Source organism: Phyllostomus discolor, chromosome 6 (assembly GCF_004126475.2).
Source record: "Phyllostomus discolor isolate MPI-MPIP mPhyDis1 chromosome 6, mPhyDis1.pri.v3, whole genome shotgun sequence".
NCBI lineage: Eukaryota > Metazoa > Chordata > Mammalia > Chiroptera > Phyllostomidae > Phyllostomus > Phyllostomus discolor.
Genome location: NC_040908.2, coordinates 34,444,876 through 34,460,739, shown reverse-complemented (window position 1 = coordinate 34,460,739; position 15,864 = coordinate 34,444,876). Strand labels below are relative to the sequence as shown.

General features: G+C 34.8%; 1 protein-coding gene across 4 annotated transcripts in view; it reads left to right on the top strand.

The window, feature by feature from the left end:
• ASB3 (ankyrin repeat and SOCS box containing 3) overlaps positions 1 to 15,864 on the top strand; it is an 86,949-nt gene that overhangs the window by 59,340 nt on the left and 11,745 nt on the right. For all 4 annotated transcript variants that reach the window (XR_004903666.1, XM_036027949.1, XM_028515750.2 and 1 more), the window contains exons 8-9: positions 5,295 to 5,552; positions 10,520 to 10,653. Coding sequence is in view for 3 of the 4 variants with exons in the window: in XM_036027949.1 (XP_035883842.1) it covers positions 5,295 to 5,552; positions 10,520 to 10,653 (392 nt within the window). In the remaining variant the exon portion in view is untranslated. The remainder of the gene's footprint in view (positions 1 to 5,294; positions 5,553 to 10,519; positions 10,654 to 15,864) is intronic.

Sequence of the window (15,864 nt, the reverse complement as noted above, 5' to 3'; positions counted from 1 at the left end):
GTACTAGGGAAATTAAAAAACTCCAGTTTTTAAAATTAATTATTAGTCAAATTTGGAGAGAATTGGTAATAGATAGTGAGGTAAGTTTAGTGATGTAAATTTAGAAATTTTCATAGCAACAGTATGTTATTACAGTAATTTTAGTTTGGTGTGAGATGTTGTATAAAATGATTTGATCAACATTTATCTCATTTAGGTGTTAATGAATTAACAACTTTTGTTTCCTCATTTGTGTGTATGTGTTTTTTGGCACTTCTCTGAGGTCTAGATATTTAAGATTTGTGGCTCTTCTGGCACTATTGGCCTATTGTGTTGTAGTGAACTTCTGTCTCTTTTATAAATGCTACAATTTTAATATCAAATGGTAATGAAAATAATAAGCATAAATAATGGCTCTGTGTTTTATGCTTTTCCTTCTTCATTGTTTTGTTCAGCTGATTTAACTTTAACTCAGGATTAGCATCCTGAAAGGTTTTTGCTGGGTATCCCTTTCAGAGGACAGCTTCCATTGGAAGCAGTGACCTTTCGCGTTTCTCACCACCCTGAGGAATAGTGGAAAGGTGTCTCCTCCACCACTGGACAAAGCAGTCTTTGTCTCTCAGGCCTAAAAATTTAACAGCTACAGTGACATGAAAGCCAGTCTTTTAAGGGCACAGTTGAGTAATTCAACTGAAATGAGAAAATACAAGAAAATAAAAACTCCTTTAACTGAAATGTGTGAAAGAGGAGGGAAGTTGAGAAAGTTGAGGATAATCTGAACAAATATTAATGACTTTTATATATAACTGCAGGAAGAGCTCATGGCTTCTTTGACCTGATTTTATATTTTGAATTGATACTGATAATTGTTAGCCTATTTTGTAGTAATTATTGTGTTTTTTCTTATCATCACACCACACATAGGTACATCTGATAAGACCTAATGTCTTTATTTTGTTTTCAATAAATGGCTGAAAGCCATTCAGTAAAACTTTATGATCTTTGATCATTCAGCTAATAAGAATGGTCAAGCTGGTTAGATTATTATTTTTTTGGCTAATTAAACACAAAATGCTCCAGATGTTTGCCCATTTCTGTTTGTTTAAAATAAATCTTGTTAAATTTAATAAATCTTATTAAAATAAGTCGTGTTGGATTTTCTTTTACTGTGCTTCCTTTGACCTGGGCACTGTTTCTGTGCACATTTTTTAACTTCAAAGAGCAGAATAAGGAAAAATGTACAGGCCCAAAGATAAAGTTTAGACATGTCTTTTTTAGCTTTTAAATTTCTCCTCTTTCTCAGTTATTTGATGACTTTTCACTGTTTATATAACATGCAGTCTCTTAATGCGTCACATTTAGTTGATATTTATATTAAGTAGATCAGCAGACTTTTGGTCCTGTCCAAAATGTCCGTGATTAGAAAACATCCATGGTTCAGCTAGCCCATAATGTTTACTTTTACTTTTGGTTTCAGACATAAAAAATACTACCATGTTTTATTGTGTTGTGGTGGTATTGTCAATAATAATTTTTCTTGCTTTGGTAGCCTAACTGGTAATGGCTCATGGAGTATGGTAGATGGGTGGGGGTGGATCAAGTGTCTCTTTGGGCATTTTGGTACAGGACCAGTTATATCAAGGACCTTTTGGCATGGACCGAATGTATTTTGGATGTTTTGATACAGGACCAAGTATCAAGGACAGGAGTGCATGTCCCGTAATGGTTAAATAGGATGCACTATTTCTTTTTAAACTTTAGGACTTGAAGAATTTTTTTGATTCTTCATCAAGATTTAAGAGAAAATTTGTTTCATAAGAAGAGAATTTGTTTCAAGTCTTGAGAGAAATGCATACATATGTTCATGGAATTATCATTTAATCAAAGGTTATCTATGCCCTAGGGGCTACTGTTGCTCAGTAACCCATATTATCATTCGTTGCTTGTGTTTCTGGACCTTGCACTTGAATTTGAGACCTTCAGCCTTCCCAGAAGCCCAGGGCATGCCGACAAAGTTTTATAATTCTCCAGTTTATTTTATGTCTATTATTCACCATACAGTGGGTTGTTTTGTTGGAAATAGGGTAATATTGTAGCACTAGGCAGTTTTATAAGTCTTTTAGGAGTGTGCTTTTGTCTCTTCTTACACAAGGCTAATTGGGAGAAGTTTAAAGCTGGGTTTTCCAAAATGTGTTTTTGTAGAATACTAATTCTATAGATTGCTAATAGATATTACATGGGGTGAAATAGTTAAGTTTAGAAAACATAGGGTTAAGTAATGTTAAATAGATTTCTTTCTTAAAGGGCTTCTAAGAATTTTTTTTAATGGTGGTGGTTTGTGAATTATTAAGAGGGGAATAAATCTACAAAAGTTTGAAAAGTTTGAGAACATAGGATGAACTTACGTTTACAATAATTATACCATTGTTCCCATGCTTGTAGACTTTTCGGGCACTTTATACTCTATATTATACTTATTTGAGGTTAGTGATTGTATCCTTTGCTTTAATTTTAAACCTACTTCTCAGAGGTGTCTGGAGGTTGACTACTTCATGAAAGTGTTCAGTTTTCATCTCGAGGGGAGATATTTCACATATTTGCTGTGTTATATTCAGTTAGATTTTGGTTTGACATTATTATCACAATTCTACTAGTCACTAGTTCTGTAACAAAGCTTTCTTTAATTTTTCCTCTAAAATGGAGATAACAATAGAATTTAATTCTCAGGGTTGTTGTGAGGATTAAGGCACATCTTCCATGTAAAAGATTTAACATGGTGCCTGGTACAGAATAAATACTGAAAGTTTGTTTTAGGGAATTATGTGTGTGTATGTTCCTCTCACATTTTAGAGATTGATGGTTTATCTTTTGCCCTTATTCTTAACATTTTCTTAGCATGAGCCACATGTCTGGGTACTATGTTGCAATTTTCATAAGAAAGTCTCTTGGTTTTGTAGTTCTTTATTTTCTAAACGGAAAATCTATAACAGTTTGATAGGTGTATTTATGGCTCACATTTACCTTTGTATTCTACAGCAAAAGTATGCTCTCTTTAAGAGCTATTGATCGTTTCAAAGCACTAAAGATGGCTTCAGAGGGAAGAATTTAGCCAATCCCTGAGCTGCACATATAAACACACATACCTTGAAAATTGCCAGGCTTCTTGAGAATGATGTATCACATTTGTAACAAGTCAGTGCCTTGAGCTTTTCTTACAGTTTGCCTGCATAATTTTTTGAAATATATTCAGTAGTCCATATATAGTTTGTTCTATAGTGGATTCAGCAAATAATAATGCAGGCAAAATAATGAGAACCTAATGGGGTCGCAGTGGTTGGAATAAATAGGCGATAACTGTTTAGAACTGTAAGTCAGAAGTACATCCTTTAACATTTCTTGCAGTGTAGGACTGCTGGCCACAAATTCTCTCAGCTTTCCTGTGTCTGAAAACAGCCAGAGGAGCATATACAAACATACAGGACTGTTTTAAGAACAGTGATCTAATGATAGACTTCTTATCAGGAACAAATAGCAAGATACTAAACAGACAACAAAATTACTAATTTTTATAAAGTTTTAGAATATAGATTTTTAAATTGTTGTGAAGATAGTTAAAAGTAAAGAAAATATTGTTTAATCTTTTAACTAAAGAAAAGAATCCCAAATTGGGGTATAAATGAAATAGATTTATAAAAATATGTATGGGTTAAGTGACATTTTACTAATGTATATAGTGTTTTAACTGCTTTAAAACCTTGGTTTAAAGTTCTATAGTAAGTCCTCAGAAGTAGCTGATCTCACTTGAGCGTGGCTTAAACATGTTATATTGACTTTACCTACAGTGCCACTTATTTAGATTCTATAACACTATGGTTAAATATTTTTATTTGTTTAAAATAACTTTAATGTCAGTTTCAAAAGGAGAATAATTTCATGCATATTTTTTCATAGTTGTATATATAGTAAACGTGTTTATTGGGCTTTATAGCAGTTACAATTATAAATAGTTTTAAGTGGTCAAACAACCATCATAATTGCAGTTTTTGATGAATATATCATATTTTGTACTTACCTGCTCTTATTCAACATTTAGGCAATTTCTTTCTTTTTAAAGTCTGTTATTGATAATACTATGGTTAACATTTGTGCAAATAAAATATAATTTTTAAAAATTGTACCTCCTGGATAATGTCCCATGATTTATGTTTACTATATTTTATTTTAGTTTATATGGTATTTTACTTCACATATTATTTATTTTACAAATACTTATGGTACATAGGGCTAATTCTGTGCCAGAAAGGTTAAGTAACTCATTCAGAGTCACATAGCTACTAAGTGGCTGAGCAGACTGTCTCCAGGGTCTGTGCTCTTACAACTTTGCTATTTTACTTTTTTTTTTCATACATCTTGCTAGTTCACTCTCTCAGAAAAGGATCACACTTATTTTCAATCAGTTTAACCACAACTTACCAGCATTGAATGATAAAATATTTTAAAAATAACCAGTTTAATAGGTACAAAGTGATATACTTTTATTCTATGAAAAGTACTTGAGAAAGTAGATTAATTTAGAAATAAAGCTATAAGTTAAATTTTTGTTCATTAAAAAAGATTTTCTATATGATTATTTTTACCATTAGACATTTGAGAGTAAAGGGGACATTGACTAAGGTTATTGCCAAAGGAAATGGTGTTTCAGAGATTGCTAGAATGAGTCATCTGTCTTTAGAGACAGATCACAATGTTTAATAACTTCATTTAACAAGTAGTGTGTAAAAGAGATACTTAATTGTACAAAAATACAAATTGAGAAGAGCTTTCTGTATGTCAATGATAGTTTTTAAAATGATTTAAGATGAATGTTTAGAATTCTAAGGGTACTTCCTGTTCATGGGTGAAAATTTAAAACCATGCAGGAGAGTGTAAATTAAAAAGTAAAACCCTCTGCCCTGGCTGGAACTCGATTGGTTGGAGCAGCATCCGGGAACACCAAGGTTGTGGATGGGTCCCCCGTGCCCCCCCATACCCTATCAGGGTACATATAGGAGTCAACCAGTGAATGCATAAATAAGTGGAACAACATATTGATGTTTCTCTCTCTCTTTCTAAAAGTCCAAAAAAAAAGAAAAAAGTGAAACCCTCCCTCTCTCTTAGTCTCTAATCTCAAATCCACTAGAAACATAAAAACCATCTACTATCCCATCTGCTGTTCTTATTTTGCAGCTGTAACTACTATTAATTATTTGTAACATTTATTCTTATTTATTTTTTATGTAAAAGTCTAACTTCTTTCTTTTTTTTTTGTGGTGGAGCTGTGAATTCTTTGGAATTGTGAATATTCTTTTGAAATATGGAGTCCAGCTAAATGAACTTCATTTGGCATACTGCCTGAAGTATGAGAAGTTTTCGGTATTTCGTTACTTTTTAAAGAAAGGCTGCCCATTGGCATCATGGAACCATACGTCTGAATTTATAAATCATGCAATTAAAGTACAGGCAAAATACAAGGAATGGTTGCCATCTCTCCTACTTGCTGGATTTGACCCACTGAATCTTCTATGCAATTCTTGGTAAGCACTCCTACAATAGTGGACCTTACCTTTTTGAATGAATATACGACCTTTAAGTTCCCCTAATTTCGTGAGACCTCATTTTGGGATGAGGGCGTGTGCGTGCGTGTGTGTGTGTGTGTGTGTGTATTAGACTGTGATGGTTGGATTGGGGGGCTGCTAATAGTGAGATTGAATGAATGTAAGGACAGATTTTTGCCAAAAGGTAGGAGGTAACTGGAAGGGAGTTGAAAGGGACAGATTCTAGTAAACTCTTCTGAGAGGTACTGTATGTCTATTTAGGCCATCTCTCATGCTGTTAAAATGTCCCTGACAGAATGGTGTAGCTGCTTTGGAGATTTCTGTTATCCCTTAGTCAACTAGATCGAGCACTTCTGTTGTATAGCATCTTGTTTATTTGAACTTTGTCTCCCTTAACAACTACTAATTTCTGAAGTAGCTGAGGATATAACTTGTTTACCTCAGGTAGTTTCTTAGAAGGGTAGCCTCTGCGAGTGATTATACTGAAAGATGGGTTAGGATTTTTCTTGGGCAAGAAGAGGAAAACCATTTCTACAGCCTCCAGCCTTGGCAAAAGTTGTTAGTGTCCAGTCAGGGCTGAGGAGGTGATTGTAGAGTGAGAGAACTCTTTTGGCCAGATAGTGCAAGTAAATGAGAAAATAGAGTAAAAGTCTCCAGGAAAATAGAGGAGAGGGTATTTTATAAAGTTTCAATAAATCATTTTAAAAGGCTTAATTTTTGTGTTTCAAAATCTACCATTTACTAAAATAATGTTTAGACAAATACTGAGATTTTGTGTGTCAGCAGAAAAGTGCTTTGATATGTTACTTATTTTTTTCACGTGGGATTCTCTTGGGGTTCATGCAGGTGACAGAATGGTCTCTGCCTGTAAGTTTAGTTTGGATTGCTGGAGACTCCATTTTCTATCTGGTGGCTTCTGCATCTGTGTGTGAAGAACAGGTCTTTATTTGGCAGTATCCCAGCATTTCATCTTTTTATTATGTCTGCCATTATAAATAATTCAGCAATTTTCACTAAGCAGGGTTTTATGCTCAGGGATGAGGTAAGTGATTTTGAGGAATGTAGAAGTAAAGGCAAAGTTTAGACACACCCTCTCATTTCCACTTTATTTGTGTGTGTGTGTGTGTGTGTACAGCAGGTTGAGTGTTTGATTATATTTACCCCATTCTCTGACAGCTGATTAATACATAGTTATCTGTTAATGTTCATTGTTTCAATTTCCTCTATATTTTTTAATACATTTTCACAAAAACTTTGTATTTTCAAGATAACTGAATGAAATATAAAGATTATTGAGAGCTTATTGGGAAATCTCTGATTTTTTAAAGTTATTTGTATGTGTATATTTAACAGATGTACACTCACATGCATGCAACTAAGATATCAACACTCACTAATGAATGCTATATCTAGCTATTAATAAAGCTGTGTAAGTATCCTTAACATTTTACTTAGTGAATTTTATTTTGCGTCTGGGCTCCTGACAGCTAGCAGCAGTTGCTCTGCACCATTCTAGGATTCACCCACTGACTACAGCTGTAAATCCAGCCCAACACGTTGGGTAGCTGTTGGCAGCCTTGACAGTGTACTCCCTTCCCTCTCTTACCTGCCTTGGTACTTGTCCCCAAGGCACCCACATTCTTCTCAGCCTCATCTTTGTGGTCCGCTGTTGAAGCTGCTCACTCAGCTCCATATTACTGGCTCACTACTTTCAGTTTTCTGGTTTCAGTTATATTTATTTCTGGCTTCTAGTTTATTTCTTTAACCAACACCTGGAATACTACCTGACACATGGTAGGCACTATTTTAAATTCTTTACTGTACTAACTTATTTACTAAAAAATACACTAGATACTATTATTTTTATTTTACAAAAGAGGAAATCAAGGCATAGCGATTAACATACATGCCCAAGCTTACACAGCTAGTTAGTGATGGGACTTAGATTTGAACCCAGGTTGTGCTGTAGTGTGATTCAAATCTGCCTTTCTGACCACTGTGCTATATAGTTGTATCACTTAATTTTGGGTATCGTAACCCCTTGCCTAACCTGTTGATCTGTGCCAATTTATTTTGCTCCTTTCAACTCTTAAATTAGGAAGAACCTATGCAGGGAAAAAAATTAAACATTGCCTTTTTTTCCATTCCTCTTCAGTCAATTATGTAGACTGCTGGGTGGAGAGGGAATTATTTAGCTTTATTCTCCTAGAAGGCTTTGTAAAATTGACTTTCCCATACCAGTTCTGATAGAGACTTTCCTCCCCCAGTGTGACTAGCTCATTTGAGAATTTTTGTGGTAATAAGCTGCTAAATATAGTGTGAGCTGTATTTATTGCATGGGTTAGGATAGAAAAGAGTTAAGAACCAATAAACTACGAATTATTTTGAAGTAAATTATAAAATTTACAGCTTTCTGGATTGAGAATGCCAATTGTATATAGTTTACTCAGAAGGGGTGACTTTAGTCACTTTATGTTCATTAGAAAAATACAGTAGAAAATTTCTCTCTAGCAATATGCTTAACATGGTCATATTTTTGCTCAGTGTTCTTTTATTGAATGGGCAAAGCCACTGTTTACACTGAATATGATAAATGTTTTGCTTTCTTTGATCAAATTTACATTCATAGAGCTGTTATAAGAAAAATTCCCCCATAAAAATTCAATGTGCTGTTAAAGTGGATTTTGGTTATATCTTATTTATATCACATGTAAGTCTGTTGCTTAATCTTTGTCATGTAAATTATAAATGGCTTTCCTAGCTTTTTTTTGTCTTGAATGTTCTTTAAAAATGTATCTCGCTGAATAATTTGCCTATCACAACATAATCTACAAAGTTGAAATATTTTTTCAACTTTAAATGCAAAACTAGGTACCCCCTACTGAATGTAACAAGTACCATGTTTTGCTGTGTATAATGCACAGCCACGTTTTTTGCCCTTTCAGGAAAAAAATCTTCTGTTTTAATTTTTTAACTCAATTTTTTACTTATTTATATTTAGATACTTGTTTTTGTATTATAAAGGAATTTTAGTACTTATTTTTGTACATATTATGGTACAAGAAATTTTGTATGACAAATAATTACAAAACACAAGAACAGATACAAGTTATTTCAGGCGCTACCTGTGTATAATGTGCATCCTTATTTTCCCTAAAACATTTGGGCAAAAAAAGTGTGCGTTATATATGACAAAACACGAGTAAGTAATAGAAAGTAAATGTCATTTGTGCATTTAGTTGATTACCTGTCCCTCATTTATGATTGTACAGCTGCTCTACAACATAATGTTCAGTGTAGTACACAGTAACAATACATTTTTAGTGGCATTATCAGCATTGGTAAAATTAGTTATATTATCTAAAGTAGTGTAAATGGATTTATTTATTGTGTGTATGTTTAGATAACTACCTGAAAATGACTTTGTATTTGGTCTCAGTGAGACCTAAAGCACATTAATGCAACAAAATGAAACCATTGAAAAAAGAAATAAGGAACCAGAACCAAGTAACCTTGGGTGTGGGGTTCCTAGAAAGTCAAGGAGATTTTTTTTGCTTTTGAACATACTTTATCATTTCATTTGTTCTCAGTATTTCCTGATAAGTTGTGATTTCATTGAAAGCTTCTTGAGAAGTATAATGTTTTCCCAAGGCATTTGTGCAACATCAAGTTCTTTGTTATATAGAAGTTTGTATATTAGAGAAGTAAGAATTTGGGAAATAATTTTTATACTCTAATCAGTCATTTCAAGAATATTTTGACTCTGAATAACAAAAAGTAAGTTGTGTTTGAGATGAATATTATTATTTCTTTTTTTCCTTCTGTTTTTTTCCCCATCTTTAGTCTTTGATCATTAATGTGTCCAAAAAACCAACCAACCAACCAACAAAAATGACCTTGGAAAGAATTTCTGTTTTTGAAGTAATTACTGGAGGCTGTAGTCATTTTCTTTTTCCTCAGACAGTGTGATGGTAGGGAGCTTCTAATTGAGTTACAAGATGGGTAATCTTGTTAGAATGTGTTGTCCTCATTAAGCTTTGACTGAATTTCATGTCATCAGGCTTGCTGAAACTTCCAAACCAGTTGTAGTATCTGGTTTGGCAAACATTTATGTAACATTTTTGAATTTTAAAGTATGTTTACTATATTTTCTCATATTATTGTCCCAATTAGTCCTCTGAAATTGTCAGGTTAAGTATTTTTCTCATTTTAGAGGGCCAGGCTCAAGGGCTTAAAGAGTTTCAGCAACATGTTTATAAGTGGAGGTGGTATTAGAAATCAGAAATTTCTTTGACTAGTACTTTTCATTAGGATTCAAGTGCATATAAAATCTGGGGAGGTCTCTTTTGGGTAGGTTGGTAGGAAATCTGAAGTTATTTTGTAGAAATGGAAAACTGTCTTGAACAACTTCTTTCTGATCTTAGAGATGAAACTGATTCTGGTACATTCTTTAGAGGTGAATCTAAATGTGGAAGGTTCTAAGAGGGGAACAGTTGTACATCCCTGGGAGTTGGGCAGAAACAAGCCATTTTCTCCATGTACTTAGTTTAGGGATGGATTGGGGTTTTTAGGCTTTATCCTTTTGGGACTGTTAAAGCAAGATGGTCCAGTTGGGGGAAGACAATGGCACATTCTCTGATGACACTGGTGCTGTCTCTGTCTTTTCCCCAGCTGGTGAAGGGGAAGGATAGTTCCTACCTCTTTAAGAGTAGAGGTTCCTCTTGTCATCTATGGGACAAACCACACATGGAGTCAATTCAGTTTCCTGTAGGAACCTGTAGATGCTTATTCATATACCCTGAGCTTGCCTCCAGTAACAGGAATATTTTCTATGCCCCAGTTTTCTGTCTGCCTTCCATATTAAGGTGTGGTAAGAATAGATATGTGGTGTTTTTAGGACAAATCTCTGTTGTATCTAATGGTGTGTTAACATCTTGCTAAAACAGGATTGAAGCAGTCAGTGATGACACCCTTATCTTCACTTTGGAGTTTACTAATTGGAGGAGACTTCCTCCAGCTGTGGACAAGATGCTCTCTGCTCGGGCCTCAAACTCCTCTTGGGCCCTACGGCAACATATTGGTAAGAAAGTATGATTTTTAAACATACCTTACTACCTTTTCTTCTCTAGCTGTGTTGTAATTTTAAGAATTGTCAGCGAACGTACTAACTTGGGCATGTTTAGTATTTTCTTTATGTGGAAGAAGGATGGGATTGTGAGGGGAGATGATAGTAATTTCCTTCCACAAAAAGCATAAGTTTATAGGTTTATAAGTTTATAAGTTTAGCCTAAGGAGCATATAAAGAAAAGGATGTATTTACTGATATTATAATTTAATGATATCCTTTTGTTTTTCCTAAGTATTACATAAACAAAAATGAATTATAAAAATCTTGTTAGTGAATATTTAATTTGTCAGAAAATGCTAAACTTAATTTTCCTTTTCATGGTGTGTTTGTATTTGTGTTCTCTCTTAAATATTTTATTATTTCTAAAGGGAAGTATTACCATGCCTTATTTCTACCTGTCCTTAGTGAATGTATACTGATGTATTGGTATAATGTAACTATGGAGGTGAGCTGGGTGACAATTCTGTGAATTGATTGATATTTTATATGACTGTTTTAAAACAAATTCTCAAGTTACTCTCACTTATTAAGAAGTTTAAACTAATAAAAAAAATTAAAGAGCATGTAGTAGAAGATTTTGCACAGGGAAACTAGTTTAAGCTAAATATATGCAAAGTATTTCTATTGTGTTTTTCAGATTTATTTTCCTTTAACTATATTTTGTTAACCAGATTATGTGTCTTGAGAAAATTATTTCTTCACTGCTACTTTTACATTAAATGTAGCTCTGCATAATACATGTAGAATAAGCTTTTAACAAGTGAATTTATGTATATGTAGAAATGTCTTCTTATTTTTAGGAAAATTATATTTAAGTAAATTTTCTCAATCAAAAAACATTCAGGAAAATATGCTTTTGAACTGAGGCTTATTCAAACTGTCAGAGAGGTTATTGTTGAAGAAAAAAAGTAATCTGGAGTCTCCGAACCTTTTAGTACAGAATTCGTTGGAAAACTCACTTGCATGTAACTCTTAATGTGGAGAATTGCACCTATTTTTACTAATTATGTATCTGCAGCAGTGGAGAACAATTATCTATTCGGAACAGATATGGGACAGTGGACTTGGGAACAAAAAGTCAAAAGAGGGAGCATATGCCAAAGGGAAAATTTACTGCAGCATATCAGTTAGTAAAGATATGTGAGAGTTTACTCTGAAGACTTTAATATGCAGCAAGTTTGTCCAGATGAAGGTAAAAATTGAGCATGAGTACATTACCCTGCAAAAGACTGACTCCATTGGGGGTTCTTGTTTAATTAGGCACTAGGTAGAGCTTGCGTAGGGTAATAATTATCATCTCTAAAGAGAATTTTATTTTGGCTGAAGATTTGTGAAAGCCTTTTTCAGAGGCTTTTCTGGTCCGTTTCTCTAACCAAGACCTCTCTTCTTGGTTCCAGCCCCATATATCCAACTGCCTTTTGGATCCTTCTGCTTAGTATATCCCACGTTTTGATTTATCCAAAATTTGAACTTGTCATTTTTTCTACAACTCGTACTGTTCCTTCTGTCTGTTTTCTGGTTAGAAGGTGAGATGACTTGGGAGTGCTATTTACTAAGAAAGTGAGTTATCCCTGGCAGCTATTTATTTGTTTCATCCATAACAGTGGTGTTCAACAAGAATGACTTGGCCCCCTCGCCCCCAAGAAATACTTGGCAATGTCTGCAAATAGTTGTTGGTGTCACAGTTGGTAGGGGTGCTGTTGCCATCTAGGGGGTGGAGGCCAGACGTACTGCTGAACAGCCCTTGACACAAAAGAATTATCCGGCCTCAAATGTCAGTAGTGCTGAGGTTGGGAGATCCTGATTGACACCTGTTGTCCAGTCTTAAGGTCTCTTATTACTATCCTGGAAAGACATTTTAACCCTGTTCTTACTGCAGATTACTTAGGAAAAGTGTGTGCTTTCCTCCTAGTCATGTTGGTGTAACAGGGTATTCTTCAGTGGCTCCTCATCTGCAGAGAATGGGAGCAATTACAATGCTGGATTTTAGTAAGGCTGGGAGGAATCAGGTTTGTCTTCAAAAAACCTTTTTTAAAAAATTTAATCTTTATTGTATTTTTTCCCATTACTATTTAGTCCCCTTATGCTCTCCTCCCCCACAAAATCACCACAATGTTGTCCATGTCTACGAGTCCTTTTTCCTTCAGAAAATTTTTTAAATTTAATTTTTATTTTATTATTATTATTATTATTACTATTATTATTATTTTCTAGAGAGGGAAGGGAGGGAGAAAAAGAGAGAAAGAGAAACATCAATGTGTGGTTGCTGGGAGTCATGGCCTGCAACCCAGACATGTACCCTGACTGGGAATTGAACCTGCAACACTTTGGTTAGCAGCCCATGCTCAATCCACTGAGCTACGCCAGCCAGGGCCAGAAACTTTTTTTGCATCAGAAAGGAAATGTGTACCAGGTAAAATTTACTGACTGGTTACAGCTTTAATAACAATTATTTTTTATTTTTCAATTCAGTTGACATTCAGATTATTTTGTAATAGTTTCTGGTATACAGCATATTTAATTACAGTTTTTTATCATGTACCTTTTGCATACCTCTTAAAACATGAGTTTAACCAACACACAGCAGTTGACTTAATAAAAAAATTTGCCAATCACTGGCCAGCTGTCCAAGATCAAGTGTAAGAAACTTAATTCTTATGGATAAAAGCACTGCACTTTAATTCATCTAAAACCTTTAATGATCACCTATGTACAATTCTATCAATAGCATTATATGGCTCTGGATTCTACAAAGGACCCTAAAAGTGCCCTAGGAAACTCTTGATCTATTCATTTCAGTGTTCCTCTGCTTTGTTCTAAAAAGGAGTTAAGACAGTTTGTAATGTAGACTATCATAAAACGGTACAAGTTAAAAGTAAAAGCAAATGAAAAATAAAGGTGGGGATTGATATGAAATGGGGTCACGGAAAGCATAGCATGTTAATCTGAAACTCGTTAGGCTGTAAATTTGGCTCTAAGTGAACTCTAGTCATTGATGGTAGGTTACAGAGTTCTTTTTAAAAATTTATTTATTTATTTAGACAGAAGGGAAGGGAAGGAGAAAGACAGGGAGAGAAACATCGATGTGTGGTTGCCTCTGGAGCACCCCCCACAGGGGGCCTGGCCCACAGTCTAGGCATGTGCCCCGACTGGGAATTGAACCAACAGCCCCTTGGTTTGAAAGCCGGTGCTCAATACGCTGAGCCACACCAGCCAGGGCAGGTTACAGAGTTCTTTTTTTTTTTTTTTAAATTTTTATTTTAATCATTGTTCAAGTACAGTTTTCTCCCTTTTACTCCCATTCCAGCCCGCCAACCCATCCCTCCCATTACCACTCTCCCCCTAGTTTTTGTCCATGTGTCCTTTAAATTTGTTCCTGTAAACCCTTCCCATTCTCCAGTGAAATTCCCTCTTCTCTCCTCTCTGGTCACTGTCAGCCTGTCCTGTATTTCAGTGTCTTAGACTATATTTTGCTTGTTTCTTTGTTTTGTTGTTTAGGTTCCTGTTAAAGGTGATCATATGGTGTTTGTCTTTCACGGCCTGGCTTATTTCGCTTAGCATAATGCTTTCAAGCTCCATCTATGCTGTTGCAAAGGGTAGGAGCTCCTTCTTTCTTTCTGCTGCATAGAATTCCATTGTGTAAATGTACCATAGTTTTTTGATCCATTCATTTACTGATGGGCATTTAGGTTGCTTCCAGCACTTAGCTATTATAAATTGTGCTCCTATGAATATGGGGGTGCAAAGGCTCTTTTGGATTTGTGTTTCAGGGTTCTTAGGATAGAGTCCCAGCAGTGGAATTGCTGGGTCAAAAGGCAGATTAATTTTTAGTTTTCTGAGGAAGTTCCATACTGTTTTCCATTGTGGTTGTATCAGTCTGCAGTCCCACCAACAGTGCACTAGGGTCCCCTTTTCTCCACAACCTCTCCAACACTTGTTGTTTGTTGCTTTGTTTATGATGGCCATTCTGACTGGTGTGAAGTGGGATCTCATTGTGGTTTTAATTTGCATCTCTCTGATAGCTAGTGATATTGAACATCGTTTCATGTGTCTTTGGATCCTCTGTATGTCCTCCTTGGAGAAGTGTCTGTTCAAGTCCTTTGTCCATTTTTTAATTGGGTTGCTTGTCTTCTTAGACTGGAGTTGTGTAAGTTCCTTATATATTTTGGAGATTAAACCCTTGTCTGAGGTATCATTGGCAAATATGTTTTCCCATACAGTTGGTTCTCTTTTAATTTTGATACTGTTTTCTTTAGCTGTGCAGAAGCTTTTTATTTTGATGAGATCCCATTTGTTTATTCTTTCCTTTATGTCCCTTGCTCTAGGGGACATGTCAGTAAAAAAGTTTCTGCGTGAAATATCTGAGATTTTCCTACCTACGTTCTCCTCTAGGACTTTAATGGTGTCACAGTTTATATTTAAGTCTTTTATCCACCTTGAATTTATTGTTGTATAAGGTGTAAGTTGGTGTTCTAGTTTCATTTTTTTGCATATAGCTGTCTAGTTCTCCCAACACCATTTGTTGAAGAGGCTATTTTTACTTCATTTTATGTTGCTGCCTCCTTTGTCAAATATTAATTGACCATAGAGACTTGGGTTTATTTCTGGGCTCTCTGTTCTGTTCCATTGGTCCATGTGCCTGTTTTTATGCCAGTACCAGGCTGTTTTGATTACAGTGGCCTTGTAGTATAGTTTAGTGTCAGGTATTGTGATCCCTCCTACTTTGCTCTTCTTTCTCAAAATTGCAGCAGCTATTCAGGGTTGTTTATGGTTCCATATAAATTTTTGAAGTGTTTTTTCTATATCTGTGAAATAAGCCATTGGTACTTTAATAGGTATTGCATTGAATGTGTAGATTGCTTTGGGTAGTATGGACATTTTGATGATATTAATTTTTCCAATCCATGAACACAGTATATGTTTCCATTTGTTTGTGTCTTCCTTGATTTCTTTCCTCAGTGTTATGTAGTTTTCTGGGGTTACAGAGTTCTTAAGATAAAACAATATCATTGCTCAGAAGTAAAGATATTCTTGGATGTTGTAATGAACAGTTTCCTAGACAATATTTTGGTAGTAGCCATGGTTCTTGGGGCTTTATTTTACCCATCTTCAGTGTATGTGGAGCATTGCTATCATACCAGAGTATAATTCAGTACAAACTGT